The 19,332-nt window shown below is 41.2% G+C and overlaps 1 protein-coding gene across 9 annotated transcripts in view; it reads right to left on the bottom strand.

Moving 5' to 3' along the window:
- arhgap44a (Rho GTPase activating protein 44a) overlaps positions 1–19,332 on the bottom strand; it is a 314,883-nt gene that overhangs the window by 73,053 nt on the left and 222,498 nt on the right. For all 9 annotated transcript variants that reach the window (XM_088000491.1, XM_088000494.1, XM_088000490.1 and 6 more), the window contains exons 5-6: positions 19,146–19,257; positions 15,760–15,836 (exon numbers count right to left, since the gene is read on the bottom strand). In XM_088000491.1, the coding sequence (XP_087856617.1) occupies positions 15,760–15,836; positions 19,146–19,257 (189 nt within the window). The remainder of the gene's footprint in view (positions 1–15,759; positions 15,837–19,145; positions 19,258–19,332) is intronic.

Genomic DNA, 19,332 nt, shown 5'->3' with positions numbered 1-19,332 from the left:
AGCTCAGCAAACCTAACTGTGCCAGGTTGAATGAACTAAAACTGCATGGCCCAACAGCACTGCCAAGTAAAACTTAACCGTGTGTCAAGTATTTAATCAGACATAGGTTTGCATTTTTTGTAACATGTAGCTTTGCACACAAATTGCATTGAGATGATTAAAAGTTGATCCAATCGGTTTGAAACACCACTTTTAGGAAAATGTAACATACTGTTCAAATGCCACAGATAACCCAAGAATCCAAATATAATGTTAGTATGAGGCTGGTAGAAATGTCAGCAATTTGGGGGAATCCTTTGGGGAAGTTTTTGCCATTTAACTGTCACTCACTCTTTGCAGCTTACTGTAATTGATGCAAATATAAGTACATCGGGACATACCTGCAGACTGTGAACTCCCAAACCCTAACACAGCTCAGGTCTCCCTCAATCCTTGGCCAAAAATTCAGCCAATTCAGAGTTCTGAGAGGAAAGTATGAGTTTGAGGACAACATTAATATTACAGGGAGAAAGTGAGGACTGCAGATGCTGGAGATCAGAGCTGAAAATGTGTTGCTGGAAAAGCGCAGCAGGTCAGGCAGCATCCAAGGATCAGGAGAATCGACGTTTCGGGCATAAGCCTGAGGAAGGGCTTATGCCTGAAACGTCGATTCTCCTATTCCTTGGATGCTGCCTGACCTGCTGTTGTTCTTTACTTTTCTTGCTCTTTAGCAAGAAAACAGATTGAAAATAAATTGAATTGAAAACTTACTTACATAAATGTTATGGGATCCTTTAAGTCCGACCAAGTCCAATGGGCCAATTTGACGGGGCTGCTATATCAGAACACTTTGGGCTAACACTTATTTCTTTTACCCATTTGTCAGGTCATGAAGTTACTCGAAATATAAACATTGGTGGGTATGTTGACTAATCAGAAGTGTCTTTAGTTTCATGTGAACATTCAGCGCAACTGTACATGGGTGTGTGGAATGCAGCATGATGGGCATAACCAGAGAAAACAATTACTCTTACCAAGCCAAAACTCTCCTAAAACATCAGACAACAAGCCATATTCAATTAACCAAATCTTTTTGGTCAGGAAAAGGATGACTTTTTTGTTTCCAGTTAGAATAAAATTAAACACTGCAAATATCAAATTATGGCTCTCAGTAATTATGCCCACCAGCATCTTGTGTCAAATCAACTGACTGTAATTCCCCCCGTGTGAATACAAATACCATTCACTGTCTACTGTAATGACCTCTGGAGTTATGTTAATGCTGCCATCTCTGCCTTGACAATTGGTTAAAATATCAGCACTCAGAGCAAGGAAAATAATATTTTAGAACACAAGCTTCCTTCCAATTTACACTGGCATTGACCTACCCTGCTGTTCTTTAAATGCTTAAGTACTATGCACAAAATCACTTAATTTTATGTAAGTGGGCTATTCTTCAGATAGCAGGTCAGAAAGTATTCAGAGCCATCATCTCGATTAAAAAAAACTCGCTCCAGAGAGCTGTAAGCACTTATCTGCTGATTCCAATATTAAGTTTACATGTTTCACTATTTGAGGGTTTTTATTAAATAAATTTACTTATAAGGAAAACATGTGCCTGAACACTGTCTAGAATAAAAGATGATTCAGATGTTCAGGTTCACTGGTGCCTTCTTGCCTGGACTCCCTGCTGAGATCCCCATTGGCTGCTCCATCCCACCCCTACCACCATCCATCGAGAAGGATGCGAAGGCAGTGGAGGTAGTGAAGAAACAATGCACAGATTGGGGAGATTGGGCCTGTTTTCCTTGGAGTAGAAAAGGCTGAGAGGAGATTTGTTAGGCGTATGCAGAGGGAGGTTTGTATACAGAACAAGCTGCCAGAGGGGAACGGGCTGTCAGAGGGCATGCTGGAGGCTGGTACAATTTAAAAGACATGGGTACATGAATAGGAAAGGTTAAGAGCGATACGGGCTAAAATGGGCTGTGAAATGGGACTAGATTAATTTAGGATCTCTGGTCAGCATGGACATGGACCGACTGGTCTGTTTCTGTGCTGTACAGCTCTATGACTGTATGAGGTATGCTAAACCATGTGGGCTCTGGACAGAGTAGATTAGGAGAAACAGATCTCATTAGTGGAAGGGTTGAGCGTGAGGGAATAAATTTAAAGCAATTGGCCAAAGAAGCAAAAGTGACTTGAGGTAAATCTTTTTTTACAAAGCGAGTAAGTAAAGTTCTAGAATGTTCTGCCTGAGAATGTGGTGGGGGCAGGTTCAATTGAGGCGTTCAAAACAGAATTAGACTGCGACCTGAACAGAAACAATATGCATTGTGAGAGGCACGAAGGCAGGAGAATACCCCACAAAGTAAATTGTTCACTTGGAGATCCAGTGTGCACACAATGGGCTGAAATAGCCTTCTTCTATACCATACAAATGTGGTGGTTCGTTGAAATGGCAGAGCAGGAGAAAGAGGAGTAGGCATTAGATAGCCTGTAACCTCCCCCTGCCTATTTCCTTTACTTTTTTTTCCCAGGGCTGAGGCTCACTATGGTCATTGACTCTTAAAGGACTGACAAGTGTCTCCTCTGTGGAAGAACAGAATCATGAGTCGTCCTCTACATTCTAACTCGGGCCCAGCACTGACATACTAAAAGCCTTGATCTAACTTAAATTCACCCTGAACCTTAGTGCAATCTGTGGCATACTTCTGCCCCTTCAGGTCTCCTTGTTACCCCTACTGGTGCAGCAATGTTTGCTGTTCCCACTGGTAGACTTCCCTTTGCTAGTGAGAAACCAGCTGCATAAAATCAATGGAGCCTTAATCAAGGAAATAGTTAGGTTTATATGGAAGTTCCTGCCCTGCTCTTAAGAGGAGAATTGGAGGCTGTTATCGAATAAACATAATGTCACCCAAACCTAATAACTTCGAGAGAGTCATTGACAGTCATGCAGCATGGAATCAGACCCTTTAGTCTATGTCGACCATAATCCCAAACTCAACTCATCCGATCTGCCTGCTCCTGGCCCATATCCTTCCAAACTTTTTGTATTCATATACTTATTCAAATGTCTTTCAAATGCTGCAATTGTACCTGCATCTACGACTCCCTCTGGAAGTTCATTCCACACATGAACCACCCTCTGTGTAAAATATTTGCCTTTCATGTCTTTTTCAAATCTCTCGCCTCTCACCTTAAAAATGTGCCCCCTAGTTTTCATAAAAAGGATTAATCAGTAGTGAATACAGCAAAGAACCAGATAGAAAATTAATTTAAGAGATAAGATTCCTTTTGCACACAGTTCTCATTTCGAGAAATGTGATGTATTAGAAATAAACATGAACCATATTGTTTCTTGCAAAATAAGAAGGACAAAACTGTCATTTGTATATTGGAATTTTAAATTTACATTACACCACCTACGTCTATTTGCTTGCCTGGCTACCTGTATTGAAAGTGTTCCAATTGATGAACATTTTCTCTCCATGTTACCCTCACCTTCTGTCTCATGTGTTTTGTGTAAACATTTCAGCTTGTCAGTATTTCTCAAGGTGAACAGTGTGCCAACAACAGCTGACTACACCTAAGGATGTTTGAAGTCCTCTCTACACTAGATGGCAGTGTTATATATTCCAACCACACCGTATGGCTTTGGCACCCCACAGAACCACAGTCCAGCTCACACAGTTTAGGGAACACCAATTCCACCTTTTAAAACAAATGGAATGGCTTTAGATTTCCCACAGCATTCCTGCGTGCAGCCTCAACACTGACTCAGCTCGGTTTCGCACATCCATTTAGTCTTCATGGTTTTGCTGTGGTGGTGCTGGCCATCATTATTCACTTGTATCAGGCAGACTGACTCTGTGTGCTTCTGGCTCTCGATCTGCTTTCACAGAATACCTGCAAACACCTTTCTCACTATTTGTATCTACTGACCCAGGCAGCAAGCACTTGCTCTCTCATTTATTTTTCCGATGATCCATTATTTTGCCTGCAGACGTTTTTTCAAAATAGCCTTGTTCTGTTACTTTGATTTTCATCTGGTGCTCTTTCTTTCATTTTTAATGATCTAATTCTCCTCGGTTTATTTCCAGGCTTGTTCTGTCTAATGGCCTATTTCTGCTGTATGTTTTTTTTGATTGACCTCTCTTTAATTTTTAGTGGATCTTACTCTCCTCTATTTTTCTGGCTCTCCCTCTTTTAAAAAAGATGAGATCTAATATTGATGTCTGTGCTTTTTTCCTTTGATCTCTGACGGCCGCAACTGCCTCTTACCTTTTGCTTATTTGTTCCCATCATCGTTAATAAAAGGCTGTCATGTATCGTACACTTCAGACAAAATCAAATGGGATAGCTTCAGACTTGCATTGAAGATCTGCCAGATTGGGTCAAAACCTATCCCACAGATGACTTTTACAAGGGAATCAGGTTTGGCATAAAAATATTAACATGAAGGAGGAAACATTTGTTTGCGTGTTCCACAGATATATTTTCTATTCCAGTGGATGGGTGGTGGGGGTGGGGTGGGGGGAAGGTGGGAGGGAAGCATTTGGGAACAGGCCACATGGTTCAGGTAACTTTCTTCAAAAATATCACAGAATCTCTACAGTGTGGAAAGAAGCCATTCAGCCCATTGAGATGCACCTACCCACTAAACAGCATCCCACCCAGACCCCGTAGTCCCACATTAACAATGTAATCCAGCTAGTTTCCACATCCCTGGACACTATGGGCAATTTAGCATGGCTAATCCACCCAACCTGCACATTAATGAACTGTGGGAAGAAACCGGAGCACTCGGAGGAAACCCATGCGGATACGGGGAGAATGTGCAAACTCCACACTGTCACCCTAGGATGGAATCGAAGCCGGGTCCCTAGCACTGTGAAGCAACAGTGCTGACCATGAGGAAAAATAATGATGAAGGTGAGTGGGACTAATTTTTAAAGAGTCTCAATGATTTGATGGGCAGAATAGCCTTAGTACTATTGCATAATTCTCAGAATTAACCTTGTGTTGATGGAATAATGATGAGACTATTTGTTTGGAGTTAAAAATGTGTTCTGATTTATTCTCTCAACTTCAGTATGTCCTATATTAGTTTATGTATCTAATCAATTCAATACATGTATACCTAAAGTGATTCAAAAGTTCTACTTCAAGGTAGATGCATCATCCTTACTACTTCAAGTTGTAAATTTGACTTCATCATTTTCAGAAGGGCTTGAGCCCAGCTGCAGCAACTTTATAAAAGAAAACTGAAATAAACCAACGTACACAATAAACTTACCATTCAAAACCACACTCAGATGTTCCATATGGATTTCATAACACAAGAAAATATCTCTGATTTTCACTTTCCATGGATAGTAACATCGCTTATCATGTGTTTTATTAAAACCATCGCTTGATTTAAATACCATCCACTGCTTCATTGAAGAATGGGCTTCATTATGAATAGCTGTTGACTGTGCATTGCAATAGTACAGTCTCTGCAGCAGCATTGCAAACATGCTGATCTGCGTTGTAAAGATGAAAGCAGCACAGCTGCTTGCCTTTATAAATATAAGTGACTGAGGTCTTAGTTCCATGATGAGAACGCTACAAGTGCATTACAGAAAACCAAAGCCAGTCAGTTACCTTACCACATCTAGTGTCGTTTTTGGTTTCTTTTGAATGTGGCGTACATAACATTGAATTTATTAGGTACTTAAGTTGATACCAGAGAAAACTATAAAAACAAATTACACCAACATATCTCTTTAATTATGAGCAACTGGTCAAATGAGCACTCCATCATCAAAAGTTTTCTTTGTGGATTCTTGAAATAGTACAGCACAAATGGGGTAATTCAAAGACATGTTTAAGTATTTGCCCAATTTCATTTAAAAGTCATGACTGATCCTGTATCCACCACCCTCTCAGGCAGTGTACCCCAAATCTGAACCACTTGTTAAAAAAAATCATTTCCTCATGTTGCCTTTGGTTGTTTTGCCAATGCCTTAAATCTGTCCTCTGGTTAGTGAATCATCAGCTATAAGGAAGGATTTTGTATAACTGCACAGTGATGAGCGACCGTTCATTTCTTGGGCCAGAATATAAAGAACAACTTAGAATGACTACAAGGTTAATCAGGTGGAAGACATCACAGTGAGGGCACTGCTAGGAATATGAGAAAGAATAGTTGGAGTTTTGTCGGGTATTCTAAGACAAAAAGAGTCAGTAAAATAAGGGTTGGTCATTTAGAATGGGGAGTTAAAGGCAGGCAATGAGGAAACAGTGGATGAAAATTAACAAATATTTTATTCTGTCTTCACTATAGAGGATACAACAAGCATTCCAGTGATAAGAAAGGAGGGAGACACAAAACAGAAAGTTTAATGCCAATTGGACTGCAGTGGGTCAAAAAGTAGCACACCACACACATCTCAAGGGCTACAGGGATCGACAATATGTGCTGGCCCAGTCCGTGAAACTCATGTCCCAAGAATGAGTTAAAAAAGAGTTAGCATGAAGTCTGTTGTGCGAAAGGTGTTAGAATTAATTACCAACAGGTCACAGCTGGGCACTTAGGAAATCTCAAGGCAAAAAGAAAGAGTCAGCATGGGTTTGTTAAATGGAAATCATGTTTAATTAAATTATTAGACTTCTATGAAGATGGAACATGCCCTGTAGATACAGGGGAGCCTGTACACATACTGTACTTCCAGAAGGCACTTGATAAGGTGCCACAACAAAGGTTATTGCAGAAAATGAAAACTCATGGTGTCAAGGTTATAGTAGGATGGATAGAAGGTTTGTTAGCTGAGAAGATTAGTTAGAGAGTGTGCATAAATGGGTCTTTGATTTTCAGTATGTGACTAATAGGGTCCCACAGAGGGATGTACTCGGCTCTCAATTTTTTACAATTTACATCAACAACTTAGATGAGGGGAACAAAGACATGGCATTTACATTTGCCAAAAGACCATAGATAGTTGTGACGATAACATGAGGCAATCGAAGATAGATGTAGTGAGACATACAAGTAGTCAAAAATCTGACAGATGAAGTATAATGTGGAAAATGTGAAGTTGTTCATCTTGACAGGAATAATGAAAAATCAGGGAACAACCTAAACAGACAATGACTGCAGATTTCCAAAGTGCAGAGAGTGCATGAGTCACAAAAAGTTAGTGTGCAGGTAAAACAGGAAATCGAGAAGCGAATGAGATGCTCTCCTTTATTAGGTGAGCAAGTGAACATTAACATTAAAAGTAATTTTAAAAATTAAAAGTAACAATGTTATGCTTCAGTTATACAGGGTAATGGTATGATCACATTGCAAATACTGTGTAGTTTTGGTCTCCTTATTTAAGGATGTAAATACAATGCAGATTGTTAAGAGGAAGTTTACAGGATTGATACCTGGAATGAGTGGACTGTCTTATGAAGGAAAGTTCGACAGACAGGACTTGTTTGCTCAGGAGTTTAAAAGAGGGAAGGAGACTTGACTGAAATAAATAAGATCCTGAAAGGGTGGAAGTGAAAAATAAGGTTTGTTCTTGTGAATGAGTCTAGAACTAGGGGATACAGTTTTAAAATCAGGGTACGCACTTTTAGAACTGAGATGAGAAGAATTTTCTTTGTCTCAGGGAGTTGTGTGGCTTTTGTTCTCCGTGCCTTAGAAGGTGGAGGAGGTAGGGTCACTGAATAATTTTAAAGTAGGGCAGATGAATTCTTATTTGCAAAGGACTCACAGGTTACCGGGGGGAAATAGTAATGTGGAATTCGAAACACCTACTGATCAGCCTTGATCTCATTAAATAGTGGAGCAGCCTGAGGGGCTGAATGTACTACTACTGTGCCTATTTTGTATGTTCCTATATTCTTAGTCGAAACCTCCTCATGCTTTTAAGCATCTGTATCAATTTCCTATTCATTTTCTCACCTTTAAAAGGATCAACTCCAGCTTTTTCAGTCTATCCACCCAAGCGTAATTTCTCATTCCTGAAACAGTTGTTTTTGTTTTTTAAAAGTTATTCATTTTTTAGTGGAATGTAGGTATTGTTAGCTGGCCAGCATTTATTGCCTGTCCCTAGTTGCTCTTGAGAAGGTGGTAGTGGGCTGCCTTCTTGAACTGCTGTAGTCGACCAGCTGTGGTTTGACCCACAATGCCAAGGAGGGAATTCAGGATTTTGACCCAGTAACAGTGAAGGAATGGTGATATATTTCCAAGTCAGGATAGTGAGTGGCCTGGAAGGGAACTTGAAGGTAGTGATGTTCCCACATATCTGCCGACCTTGAGATGGAAGTGGTTGTGGGTTTGGAATGTGCTGTCTTTGGTGAATTTTTGCAGCGCTTGTAGATAGTACATACTGCTGCTACTCAGTGTCAGTGGTGGAGGGAGTGGAAGCTTGTGGATGTGGTGCCAATCAAGCGGGCTGCTTTGTCCTGGATGGTGTCAAGCTTGTTGAGTGTTGTTGGAGGTGCACCTATCCAGGCAAGTGGGGGATATTCCAACACACTCCTGACTTGTTGCTTGTTGATGGTGAACAGGCATTTGGGAGTCAGGAGGTGAGTTACTCACTGCCTTATTCCCAGCCCCTGACCTGCTCTTGTAGTCACTGCATTTATGTGGTGAGTCCAGTTAAGTTTCTGATTAATGATAACTCCCAACAAGTTGATAGTGGGGGATTCAGTGATGGTAACACTACTGAGTGTCAAGGGGCAGTGGTTAAATTACCTCTTGTTGGTGATGGACAAAGCCTGGTATTTGTGTGGCACGAATGTTACTTGCCAGTTATCAGCCCAAGCCTGGATATTATCCAGATCTTGTTCCATTTGGACATAGACTGCTTCAATGTCTGAGGAGATGTGAATGTTGCTGAATATTGTGCAATCATCAGCGAACATCCCACTTCTGATCTTATGATGGAGGATAAGTCATTGCTGAAGCAGCCGAAGATGGTTAGGCCTAGGAACACCTGCAGTGATATCCTGGAGCCTGAGATGTCTGATCTCCAACAAACAAGACCATTTTGCTGTGTGTCAGGTATGACTCTATCCACCAAAGAGTTTGCCCCCTGATTCCCATTGATTCCAGTTTTGCAAGGGCTCCTTGATACCACACTCAGTCGAATGCAGCCTTGATGTCAAGGGCTGTCACTCTCACCTCACCGCTAGAATTCAGCTCTTTTGTCCGTGTTTGAACCAATGCTGTAATGAGGTCAGGAGCTGAGTGGCCCTGGTGGAACCTAAATATTTTAGTAAATTTCTTTGCTGCCTCCAAGGTATCACATCCCTCCTAAGGTATGACAATCAACATCTTCACCATCAGCTTCCCCTTGAATCAAGAATGGCGTCAACTCGGGATTGTACATTTCAAGCACGTGTCTTTCCATGACTGAACAGACTGATTCTCGACCCACAGATCTCTGGCTACATGGAGGTACTGGGATCTGGAGTGAAATATTGCCTTTTTTTTCCTTTTCTTTTGCTTATCATCATTAAGGTGTTTGGACTCAAAACGTGCTGCAGCTTGATGGACAAGTCAGTGCCATTTTGAGCAAATAGTTTAGAGATCCATTTCCATCATTAACTGCACTTTATAGAATCCCTACAGTGTGAAACAGCTCTTTGGCCCAACAAGTCCACACTGACCATCCAAAGAGTATCCCACCCAGACCCATTCCCCTATTCTATTACTCTCCATTTCCCCTTACTAATGCACGTAGCCTACACATTCCTGAACACTATGGGCAATTTCACCTGGTCAATTCACTTAATCTGCACATCTTTGAACTGTGGGAGGAAACCAGAGCACCCGGAGGAAATCCGTTAGGACACAGGGAGAATATGCAAACTCCACACAGACAGCTGCCCAAGGCTGGAATTGAAACTGGGTCCCTGGCGCTGTGAGGCAGCAGTGCTAACCACCGAGTCACCATGCTGCTTGTCCTGCCATCTTCAAAGATTTATGGGCACACAGCACAGCGTCTGATAATTCTTCCGTTCCCTTTAAAATTGGATCATTTAGTGAAGGGCTTCCCAACCTATGGATCATAGACCCACGTGAGATTCTGGGGTCATAATCTCCAAGGCAGCAATGATTGGCATGTGGCTCGGACTGAAATACTAACAGCTGCTAGGACCTTTTAAATCCTTGTTTTGTTTAAATTTATGTGCGTGGCCTAATGAACCTATGTTTGATGCCTGATTTGATGCCTAAAAAAAAGGGGGCTTTGAAAAGGTAAATGTTTTCGACAAACCATTTTACAAAGTGTGCAGTTGAGAGGATTTATGCTGCCTGTGAGTAATTTAGATTTCAAATAAGCAGCTGCAGAATTCTAATTGCTGTGGCAAGCACAGATCAGACTTCTGGATTGTAACCAAGCATTACAAAAAAACATACTGCAAAACTGTAAAATAGGATAACTATAATCTCTCATTCTGAAAGTAAATAGATCTGATTGTACTGCATGTAAAACCAAGTCTTCTCCTCCAAATTAATAATACCCTGGTATTAAGTGAGGACCATCACCTATTACCCCTGAAGACTTAAATCTCTAATAGCCCCCACATATCCCCCACCATCCCAAAAGAAGCAGAGACATATGAGTAAAAACAGACAGACATTTTCAAATAAGGTCCAGCATACAATGACACACAGTGATAATTCCATATCTGATTGAGACAAGGGTATGGCCCTTGAGTTTTGGAATAAATTCAAGGTGCAGTGGAACACCAACAGCCTTCGTCATTGAGGTTAATTGTCATTGTGTGGAACTCCTCCTTCAGCATTTTGCAAATTGGAGCATTCCCAATTTGGAAAGACCATTTCAAATGCTTAGTCATTCTGTAATTGGGGTGAGGAGATGGAGGCCTGAACATTTTGAGTGCACCCTGACTAATATCCCTGATGCAGGTCTTGGTTCAGAATGCTGCAAAAACAAATGCAAACTAATTGATTTCAAATGCCAGAAATCTCACTTTCGATGATATCACTTGTGACTCAGGGTCAGCTGGGTCTATACTTTTGGCACCAAATGTGCACCAAATTCCTGCAATATCCGGGAAATTCATGTATGTGGGGCTTACAAACTGGGGAAGTTATAAGTGAGCAGGGGCTTTCTGGCAACAGAATCTTAGCAATACTGCAAATGGATTGAGAATGGGGGAGAGAAGGTTGAATGTAAAATTGGCTTGAAGTAATTGTGTGCATCATCTCTTGGGGAAGAAAAGGCACAATATTGCCCTTATGATGGAGAAATGCTGAAATATTTCAGAACATTTGGGGTTATTATGGAAAATAGGAGAAAGTGAAGACTGCAGATGCTGGACATCAGAGTCGAGAGTGTAATGCTGGAAAAGGGGCAGGAGAGTTGACGTTTCGGGCATAAGCCCTTCATCAGGAATTTCATCATGAAGGGTTTATGCCTGAAACATTGACTCTTCTGCTCCTCAGATGCTGCCTGACCTGCTATGCTTTTCCAGCACCACACTCCTGACTTATTATGGAAAATTCCTTAGAACCTCCTGTATTAATCATTGTGGACCAACTGAACATGATGCTTATCCAATAATTCAATATAGTTATAGCAACAGACATGCTTAATATTTTCTTGTGTGTATTTCCATTGTCAGTTTGAGTAAATATATCATTATCAATGTCATTAGCTGACAACAGATCTCAGTTGTGAATGTCAAGATTTATTCCCCATGGCCTAGTTAGTCTACAGCCCCCATCCTCCTGCACCCATTCCCCAGCTATCAGCTCCAGACTGTAGTCCTGGGATCCTGCCTTACTGTTTGGTCGCAGCAGGTCTGCCAACCCTGAGCTTTATCATGGTTGTGTCCAGATGCCAGATTTCATGAAAACTGTAGGTGCATGAAGAGTTTTGGCTACAACATAAATATAGATTGAAGCTCCAATAACAGTGCTACTAAAAGCGATTCCCTTTTCAAAACTAATAGATGGAAGCTAATTGTAGTATTAGCTGTGCTGAGATTTGAGGCAGAATCGTGTAAGAAGTCCATTGAGTCCAATCCCAACAGCTGAACAAATTACACTATCTTTTATGGTTCTCATGACTAGTTTAGCGAGTTTCCAGTTGAACAAGTTGCCAAATAAGAGGGGCTATTGCTTGTTAAAAACCTTGTTGATGGAGCGACATGCCTCATTACTATTTAGCCCTCTTTTATCAACGAGGGAGATATTGAGAATTTTTGGCATGGACACCAGAGTGGGTACCTGACAAATTCAGCATGCTGTTTGCTCCAAAGGATCTCCATATGGGCACTGGGCTCCAACATCTCAGGGCAGGCTCCATGAGCACTGTCCACATGCACTCCACAACCACAGACATTGGCTTCCAATACATGACGCCCTCTAAGGATCTTCATGGCGCATCTCCAATCCACTTATAGGACACCTCTGCACTTCAGTGCTGCACCATCAAGCTGCACTGTCACTGTAATGTTGCAGTAAAGACACTGTGTGCTCAGGGACACACACCTAGTTCACACACTGACCAGACTGCATCTCCCGGCTCTTCACTCGCGGTCATAGCACGCACTCACTCGGAGTCGAGCCGGACACTCACAGCATTCCTGTCTTAAATTGCATTTTTGTGCTTTGCCCTTTCAGCCAGAGATACCAGGCTTGTATTTCCAACTTGCCTTGCCACTGAGGGAGATGAAAGTGGGTGCCACAGCTGTTATTTTTGGTGCAGGTGAGGAGGTGTCCTGAACAAATGAGAAGGCAGTGCAAAGGGCATGGATGTTAAGTGGCCAGGGTAGGGATGGGTAAGAGCAAATGAGGGAAGATGTTTCCTGGAATAGTGAGAAGGATTGAGCTCAGTGTGAGTTGGGTGTGGTAGCAGAGCAGAATGAGTGTTAGGTATTGGAGGGAAGATGGTGGCGCTAATGACAGTAGACTGGAGAAGGTCATTAAACTTCTTTCTATGGTACAGTCCATTTCTCCAAACGGCTGAGATTACTTTAACCCAGGTGGAACCTCAGAACAGGCTGGCATGGTCTGGTGTCATGGTCTCCACTAGTAGTCTTGAGACAAGAGGAAATCCTGCCTGGGCACCAAAGTATCCAGCAGGACTCCCAGGTCTCTGTGCACAGATTTGTCATGTCTGAGGTAAATGTCAAGAGCCATGCAGGGCAGCTCCAGACTGAGAGCTAGTCCGGATGTGCAACAGGATTTTAAAGATGGCATGGATGCAAGGGACACTGGTGAATTGTGGGATACTGGCTGAGTGGCGACTGGTTCTCAGAATAGCATGATCCAAGAAGGGGTCGGAATTGGTCATAAGGGACACCATGGGGTCAGGTAGGTAGTTAATGCACAGTTTTAGTAACACATGATAAGACAACTCACTAGGCCTCATGGCACCAATCCCCCAAAACACTCATTGCAACTTGGACTTAGTCAGTAAAAAAAATAAGATTCAGCCTTTTGTCTTTCCACCATGTCTGACTTGTTGGTAGCTGTGATTTCTAAAGAAAATTACAACTGGAATATTTGCAACAGTAGCAATATCGGCTTTTTCTCCAAGTTTAAGTGATTTTACTCTTGCATGGAATGGAGTGGCTGTTGTTGACAAGGCCAGGTTTTGTTGCTCATCTCCAAACTCCCTTAAACTGAGTGGCTTGCTGGGCCATTTCAGAGGGTTGTTATGAGCCAATCACATTGCTGTGGGTTTGGAGTCACATGTAGGTCAGACCAGGTACGGACAGCAGATTTTCTTCCCTAAAAGGATATTAATGAACAAGATGGGTTTTTATACCGCCCGACAATGGTCAATGTAGTCACCATCACCAGGTTTATTAAATGAATTTAAATTCCAACAATTACTATGGGGAGGTTTAAACTGACAACTCTGGAACATTAGCTTAGTCCTCTAAATTATGAGTTGTGTGTCATTACCACCAGACAACCACCTCTCAATTATAGAAATGATTGTATTTCATTGCCATTTTCAAGCTTCCTGCTTCACTATTATGATCTGGGCCTAACTACCCCAGCTTTAGCGTCCTTGCTCATTCCAGCCGCCCACTTTCTGGCAGTCTGACAGAGTCCCCCTGTCCCATCCTTAGATATCCGAGGCTACTACGGTCATTTGCATTCTGCACACTCACTGGTTTTCGCTTCGTACACTCACTACCTTGTGGCCTGGAGCAGGACAAAGGATCTCACCACTTGATTGGTTTTTCACCTCCGACCCTCCTCTTGCCACGACACTCTCTCATTCAACCCCATCCAGAAGAGGAATCCATGTGTAAGACTCTGCATTGAAATGCAGTGATGAAGAGCTTTTGCCCGAAACATCGATTTTCCTGCTCCTTGGATGCTGCCTGACCTACTGTGCTTTTCCAGCACCACTCCAAACTAGAGACGGAGATGCAGTGGCCTTGTTCAGGTAAACACAGCAAAATGACACTCACACCTTGATGTCTGCTATGATAGGATCAAGGTCTCGAGATATGCCTGAGAGATAGTGAGTTTTATGTTCTACATATAGAAAGAAAAGGACAATGTGTGAGAAACAGGAGTGGGAAAGTGGAATAAGAAAAGACATGATAGAAGGAGCAAAGTAAAAAGAGAAGCAGGTGAAAAATTAGGAAAATTATTGATGGGATTAGAAGTACTGAAAGAGAGCTTATAGACAAAGGGAGAGTCTGAACAATAATCAGAGACAATCAGATACACAGGAAAAATATGCGAACATATGATGATGATTGAAAGGAATAAGATCCTTTGTCCATCCACCCCCACAACATAAACTCTGATGTTTTAAACATTTCCCACCACACTCTCCTGATAATAGAGGTGACAAACTAAATAGAAACTCCAGCCAACAGCAGGAAATGGACATTTGGAAAATTCCTTTTCAGGTGATTATAACTTGCCCAGAAGATTCCTCTGGCTACGATAATTTGCTGCAGTTTCCAGCTTTTCAAAGAGCTGATCTCTGGCCAGAAACAGACCCTGCTCTAGTTTGAAGGAATTTAGAGAATCAGAAATTATAGGCTCCCTATTCCCTGGCAGCAGAATCCCTTCTAGCATCTAACCTGGTTCCAGTACTGTGACTGAGAGCCCTGGGCCTTCCTAATTCCATACAGTTTACTCATGAGGGAATGTTGAGAGGAACCAATTTGTAAAAGGCAGGGCTCAATACATACAGACAGACATGGAAGGAGAAACACAAAGAATGGGAATGCAGGGAGAGAAAGTTTGATTTATTCCCAAATGTTATGTGTTACTGACAAGGCCAGTATTTATGGATGACTGCCAAATGCCCTTGAGAATACAACAGTGAGTTGTCTTCTTCGGTTGCTAGATTACTTCACAGGGCAGTGACATTAATGTGGGTTTGCAACTATGCTCAAAATATGCAAACTCAGCAAATTTCCTTCCCTGAAAGACATTACCAGTTTGGTTTTTACAACAACCTGTTGCGTTGTCACCATTATCGATACTAATGGTTTATTCCAGATTTGTTTGATTAACTCATTTCAACCTGAAAATCTGCCGTGGTGCAATTGTGAACTCACAACTCTGATTGATAGTGCAGGCTTCTGTAACATTTTATATTTTTTATTATTCAAATTAAGATTCCCATCATATTATGTGGAAGTCAAGCAACTCTCTATCTAAATCCTTTATATCAGAATTGCTTTAAGGCTCCATTGAATAATGACATGGGGAAAAAGAAAGTAAAGTAGTTTAGCTCTCATAAATTCAACTGCCAAACAGAAAGATAAAGTAAAAATCCTGATTACCGTGTTCGAGCTGAGTCCATGTCCAATACAAGTTTTGCTAAATGTTTTCTCTGTTTTTGAATATTAGGAATGTCCACCTAAAGGAGAAAAACAGTGCAATTCATCCTTTTTATTTGATTGAAAATATTAACTTACTTTTGATAGCATATTTCTAATTCTTCAAACTAAGATTCCCATCAGTGGAACACAAGGAATCTCAACAATTAAAACATTGAGATAAGAAATCTGCATTTAGAAGCTTTGGACACCTCTCTCAAATCTCATCTAAACATTTCCTATTCTAAAGGAGGGCAGTCCAGTTACAGATTGATTGAGTCAGTGAACTAAATTCCGGCAGATGGAGTGCAAGTTGGGAAAATGCAAAGTTGTCCACTTTAGCTAGAAGAACAAAAAAATCACAATATCACTTAAATGGAGAATAATTGTGGAAATCCAAGATGCAGAGAAATTAAGTGTTCTGGTGTACGAGTGACAAAAGGTCAGTATGCAGGTACAACATGTAATCAAATAAGCTAATGGAATGCTATCCTTTATTATGAGATGAACTGAATATCAAAGTAAGGTTGTTATTTCAATTTTACAGGATAGCAATGAGACTGCATCTTGAATTGTGTGCAATTTTCGTCTCCTTATTTAAGGAAGGATGTGAAGGCATTGGAGGTGGTTTGCAGGGGATTTATTCGATTGATAGCTGGAATGTATGGATTGTCTTGTGATAAAAGATTGAACAGACTGGGCATGTTTCCATTGGAGTTTAGAAGAATGAATGGTGACACTACAGAAGTGTATCAGACTCTGAATGGTATTGACAAAGTGGATGTGGAAAGGATATTTCCTCCTGTGGGTGACTCCAGCACGTAGGAGGCATTGTTTTATAATTAAGGTCGCTCTTTTAGGATGGAAATGGGCGTGATATTTTTTCCTTTCAGAGAGTTTTGTTTCAGTACTTTCTGCCTCAGAGGGCAGGGGTTATTGAATATTTTTAAGACAGAGGTGAATACATTCATGTTTGGCAGGGGAATTAAAGTTATTGGGGATGAATGGGAATGTGGAATATGAAACATAAATAGATCAGCTGTGATCTTATTGAATGACAGAGCAGGTTCGCGTGGCTGTACTGTCCACTTCTGTTCCTATTTCATACGTTTGTATACAGCTTATCCAAGTAATTGAAATCCCTCAGTACTTGGGACCATCCTTGAGAATCTGCTCTGCGTCATTTCCAAAGCAATGTTTCCTACAGTATTTTCCAGTGTGGTCCCATTTCAATACATGAAAGTGAATGGAGAACTGACTCCAATAAATGCATTTTAGAAAACCATTAACAAAACAAAAATCTGTGTTTTGAAAGTTCTTTGTCAAATTGTTCTAATTTAATTTCATTTTGTAGGTTTATATCAAGCTATCAGAATTCTATGATAATTGAAATTCAGTGAAAGTCCTTTCCTCTTGTTGACTGTACTGCACATTATCCTCTATAATGATGGCAGCCACTCACCTTAGCTTGCCACCATGAGAAGCTCCTCAGCTCTCATCTCACTTGGTGTGAATGCTGGACTGGTAGCTTCTTTATTTTTGGGGTCCAGCCCACACATGAATCCTCTCCAGCCAGCCATAAATCTGTTGTTCTCCTCAACCACAGCTCATTGAGCAAGTGAGACAGGAGCTGGACAAGGCAGGACTCGCTACCACCATGACCTCACTGCAGAGCACAGTCTTGGAGGAAGGGAAGCTTGTGACCTCACTTATGCTTCAAGGACATTGCAAGGGGAACTCATGACCCAGAGTTTGGGAAGCACTCTTCTAAAACCCGCACACCTTCCCTAATGTGTGGTGCCGAGAATAACCTGGCTATAACTTCCTTTATGGGAAGGAATGTTGTGTACAGAAAAGTTGTTGATGGAACATGATCATGTTGATTACACATCAGAAAATGTTGTGGTTCCTTTCATGTGGTTGCAGTCTGTATTCTCGTCTTTATTGACTATCTCTGGGTGATTTTCTTCTTGGAGTTTTTGATCTCAACTAAACTTACATAAAATGCTTTTTGTTTTCTTTGGAACCACAGAGAATCGATAATCTAGGGTCGAGCACTGAAGAATCCAATGTCACCAGCTGCAATAAGAAAGTACCTTTCTGCAGCCAACTGACATTTCAAAATGCAAGGGCATATAATGAATACTGGAAATAATCGGCACTAAAAATAATTCTGGCCACAGGCATTAAATTGTGATAAAATCATCGAAGGCAACATGTGCACAAGAACAGTATGATAGAAAGTAATCACAACACAATTAGATAAACAGAGTATGAAAGGAAAACATAGAAAAGACAAAGGACAGAACTAACTAAATATGTGTTTCTTCTGAGTAAGAAGCGAGGACTATTTTTAAGCATCACCCGGTCATAGTTCCAGGACCTATAAATGGATACGTAAATAAGTACTCAAGGAGTGGCATATTGAGCACAGATTCCCCAGGAACTGAGGGAGGAACGGGGGCAATTAGATTGAGGCAACTGTTTGAGGGTAAATCCACACTGGAAATCAGCGAGCCTTAAAAAGCTAGTTGATCAGAGTTCAGGACCAGCATGTTCCTGTAGGATAAAAAGTAAAGGTGGCAAGATTTGGGAAATCTTGGATGACAAGAGATATTCAAAGTTTAATCAAAAAGAATAAGGAACCAATGTAAGCTTTAGGAAATGGAAATCAGACAAAATTTTTGATGAATATAAAGAAAGTTGGAAAAAGTACTTAAACAAAGAATTAAGAGGGCTTAAAGGGCCCTTAAACGTCCTAGGCAAGTAGGATTAAGGAGAATCCAAGGCATTGAACAGAAAGACAAGGAGCAGAAGGGTAGCAAGGGAAAGGATAGATCCACTCAAGGACAAAGGAGGGAATTCATGCATGGAGCCAGAGGAAGTGGGTGAGATCCTTCATAAGTACTTTGCATTGGTATTCACCAGGGGAAAGGACGTGGATGGTATGGATGATGATATGGATTATATGGATGATGGTAAGATTGGGGAGAAGTATGTTGATATTCTAAGGCATGTTAATATTAAAAAGGAGATAATGTTGGGTGTCTTGAAAACATTAAGGTAGGTAAGTCCCCAGCACCTGATGAGGTTTTCCGAGGTTACTGAGGGAGGAGAGGGAAGAGATTGCTAGAGTCTTGACTGAGACCTTTGTATACCCTTTAGCTACAGGCGAGGTCCCAGATGACTGGAGAATAGCCTAAATAACTTCTATCTCAATCTGTCTTTGGTCTTTGAGAATTGATCTGACCTATTATCTTCTTCAACAATTATTTTTATTTCAGATGCTTTGTTTTTATTATATTGGAAGAGCTCCTGGCTATCCAGGGAAATCTCAACACAATTCTTACCTCTGCTAACACAAACAGTGGCTCTATCACATCTCGTTCTATCTGTAGCTCGAAGAGGATAAGTTCCTGGGCTAGCCTGTCTTCTGTGTCACCGCACATCTTCAGCATCTTCCTGTAAAGAAGCAGGACATGAGCCACATTATATTGAACTCTTTCTGCAGAAGCTATCATTATAAATGAACTGTAA

Source organism: Chiloscyllium plagiosum, unplaced genomic scaffold (assembly GCF_037043375.1).
Source record: "Chiloscyllium plagiosum isolate Xiang-an unplaced genomic scaffold, Cpla_swu_hap1 HiC_scaffold_25, whole genome shotgun sequence".
Lineage (NCBI taxonomy): Eukaryota > Metazoa > Chordata > Chondrichthyes > Orectolobiformes > Hemiscylliidae > Chiloscyllium > Chiloscyllium plagiosum.
This window is presented reverse-complemented; position numbering and strand designations above follow the sequence as displayed.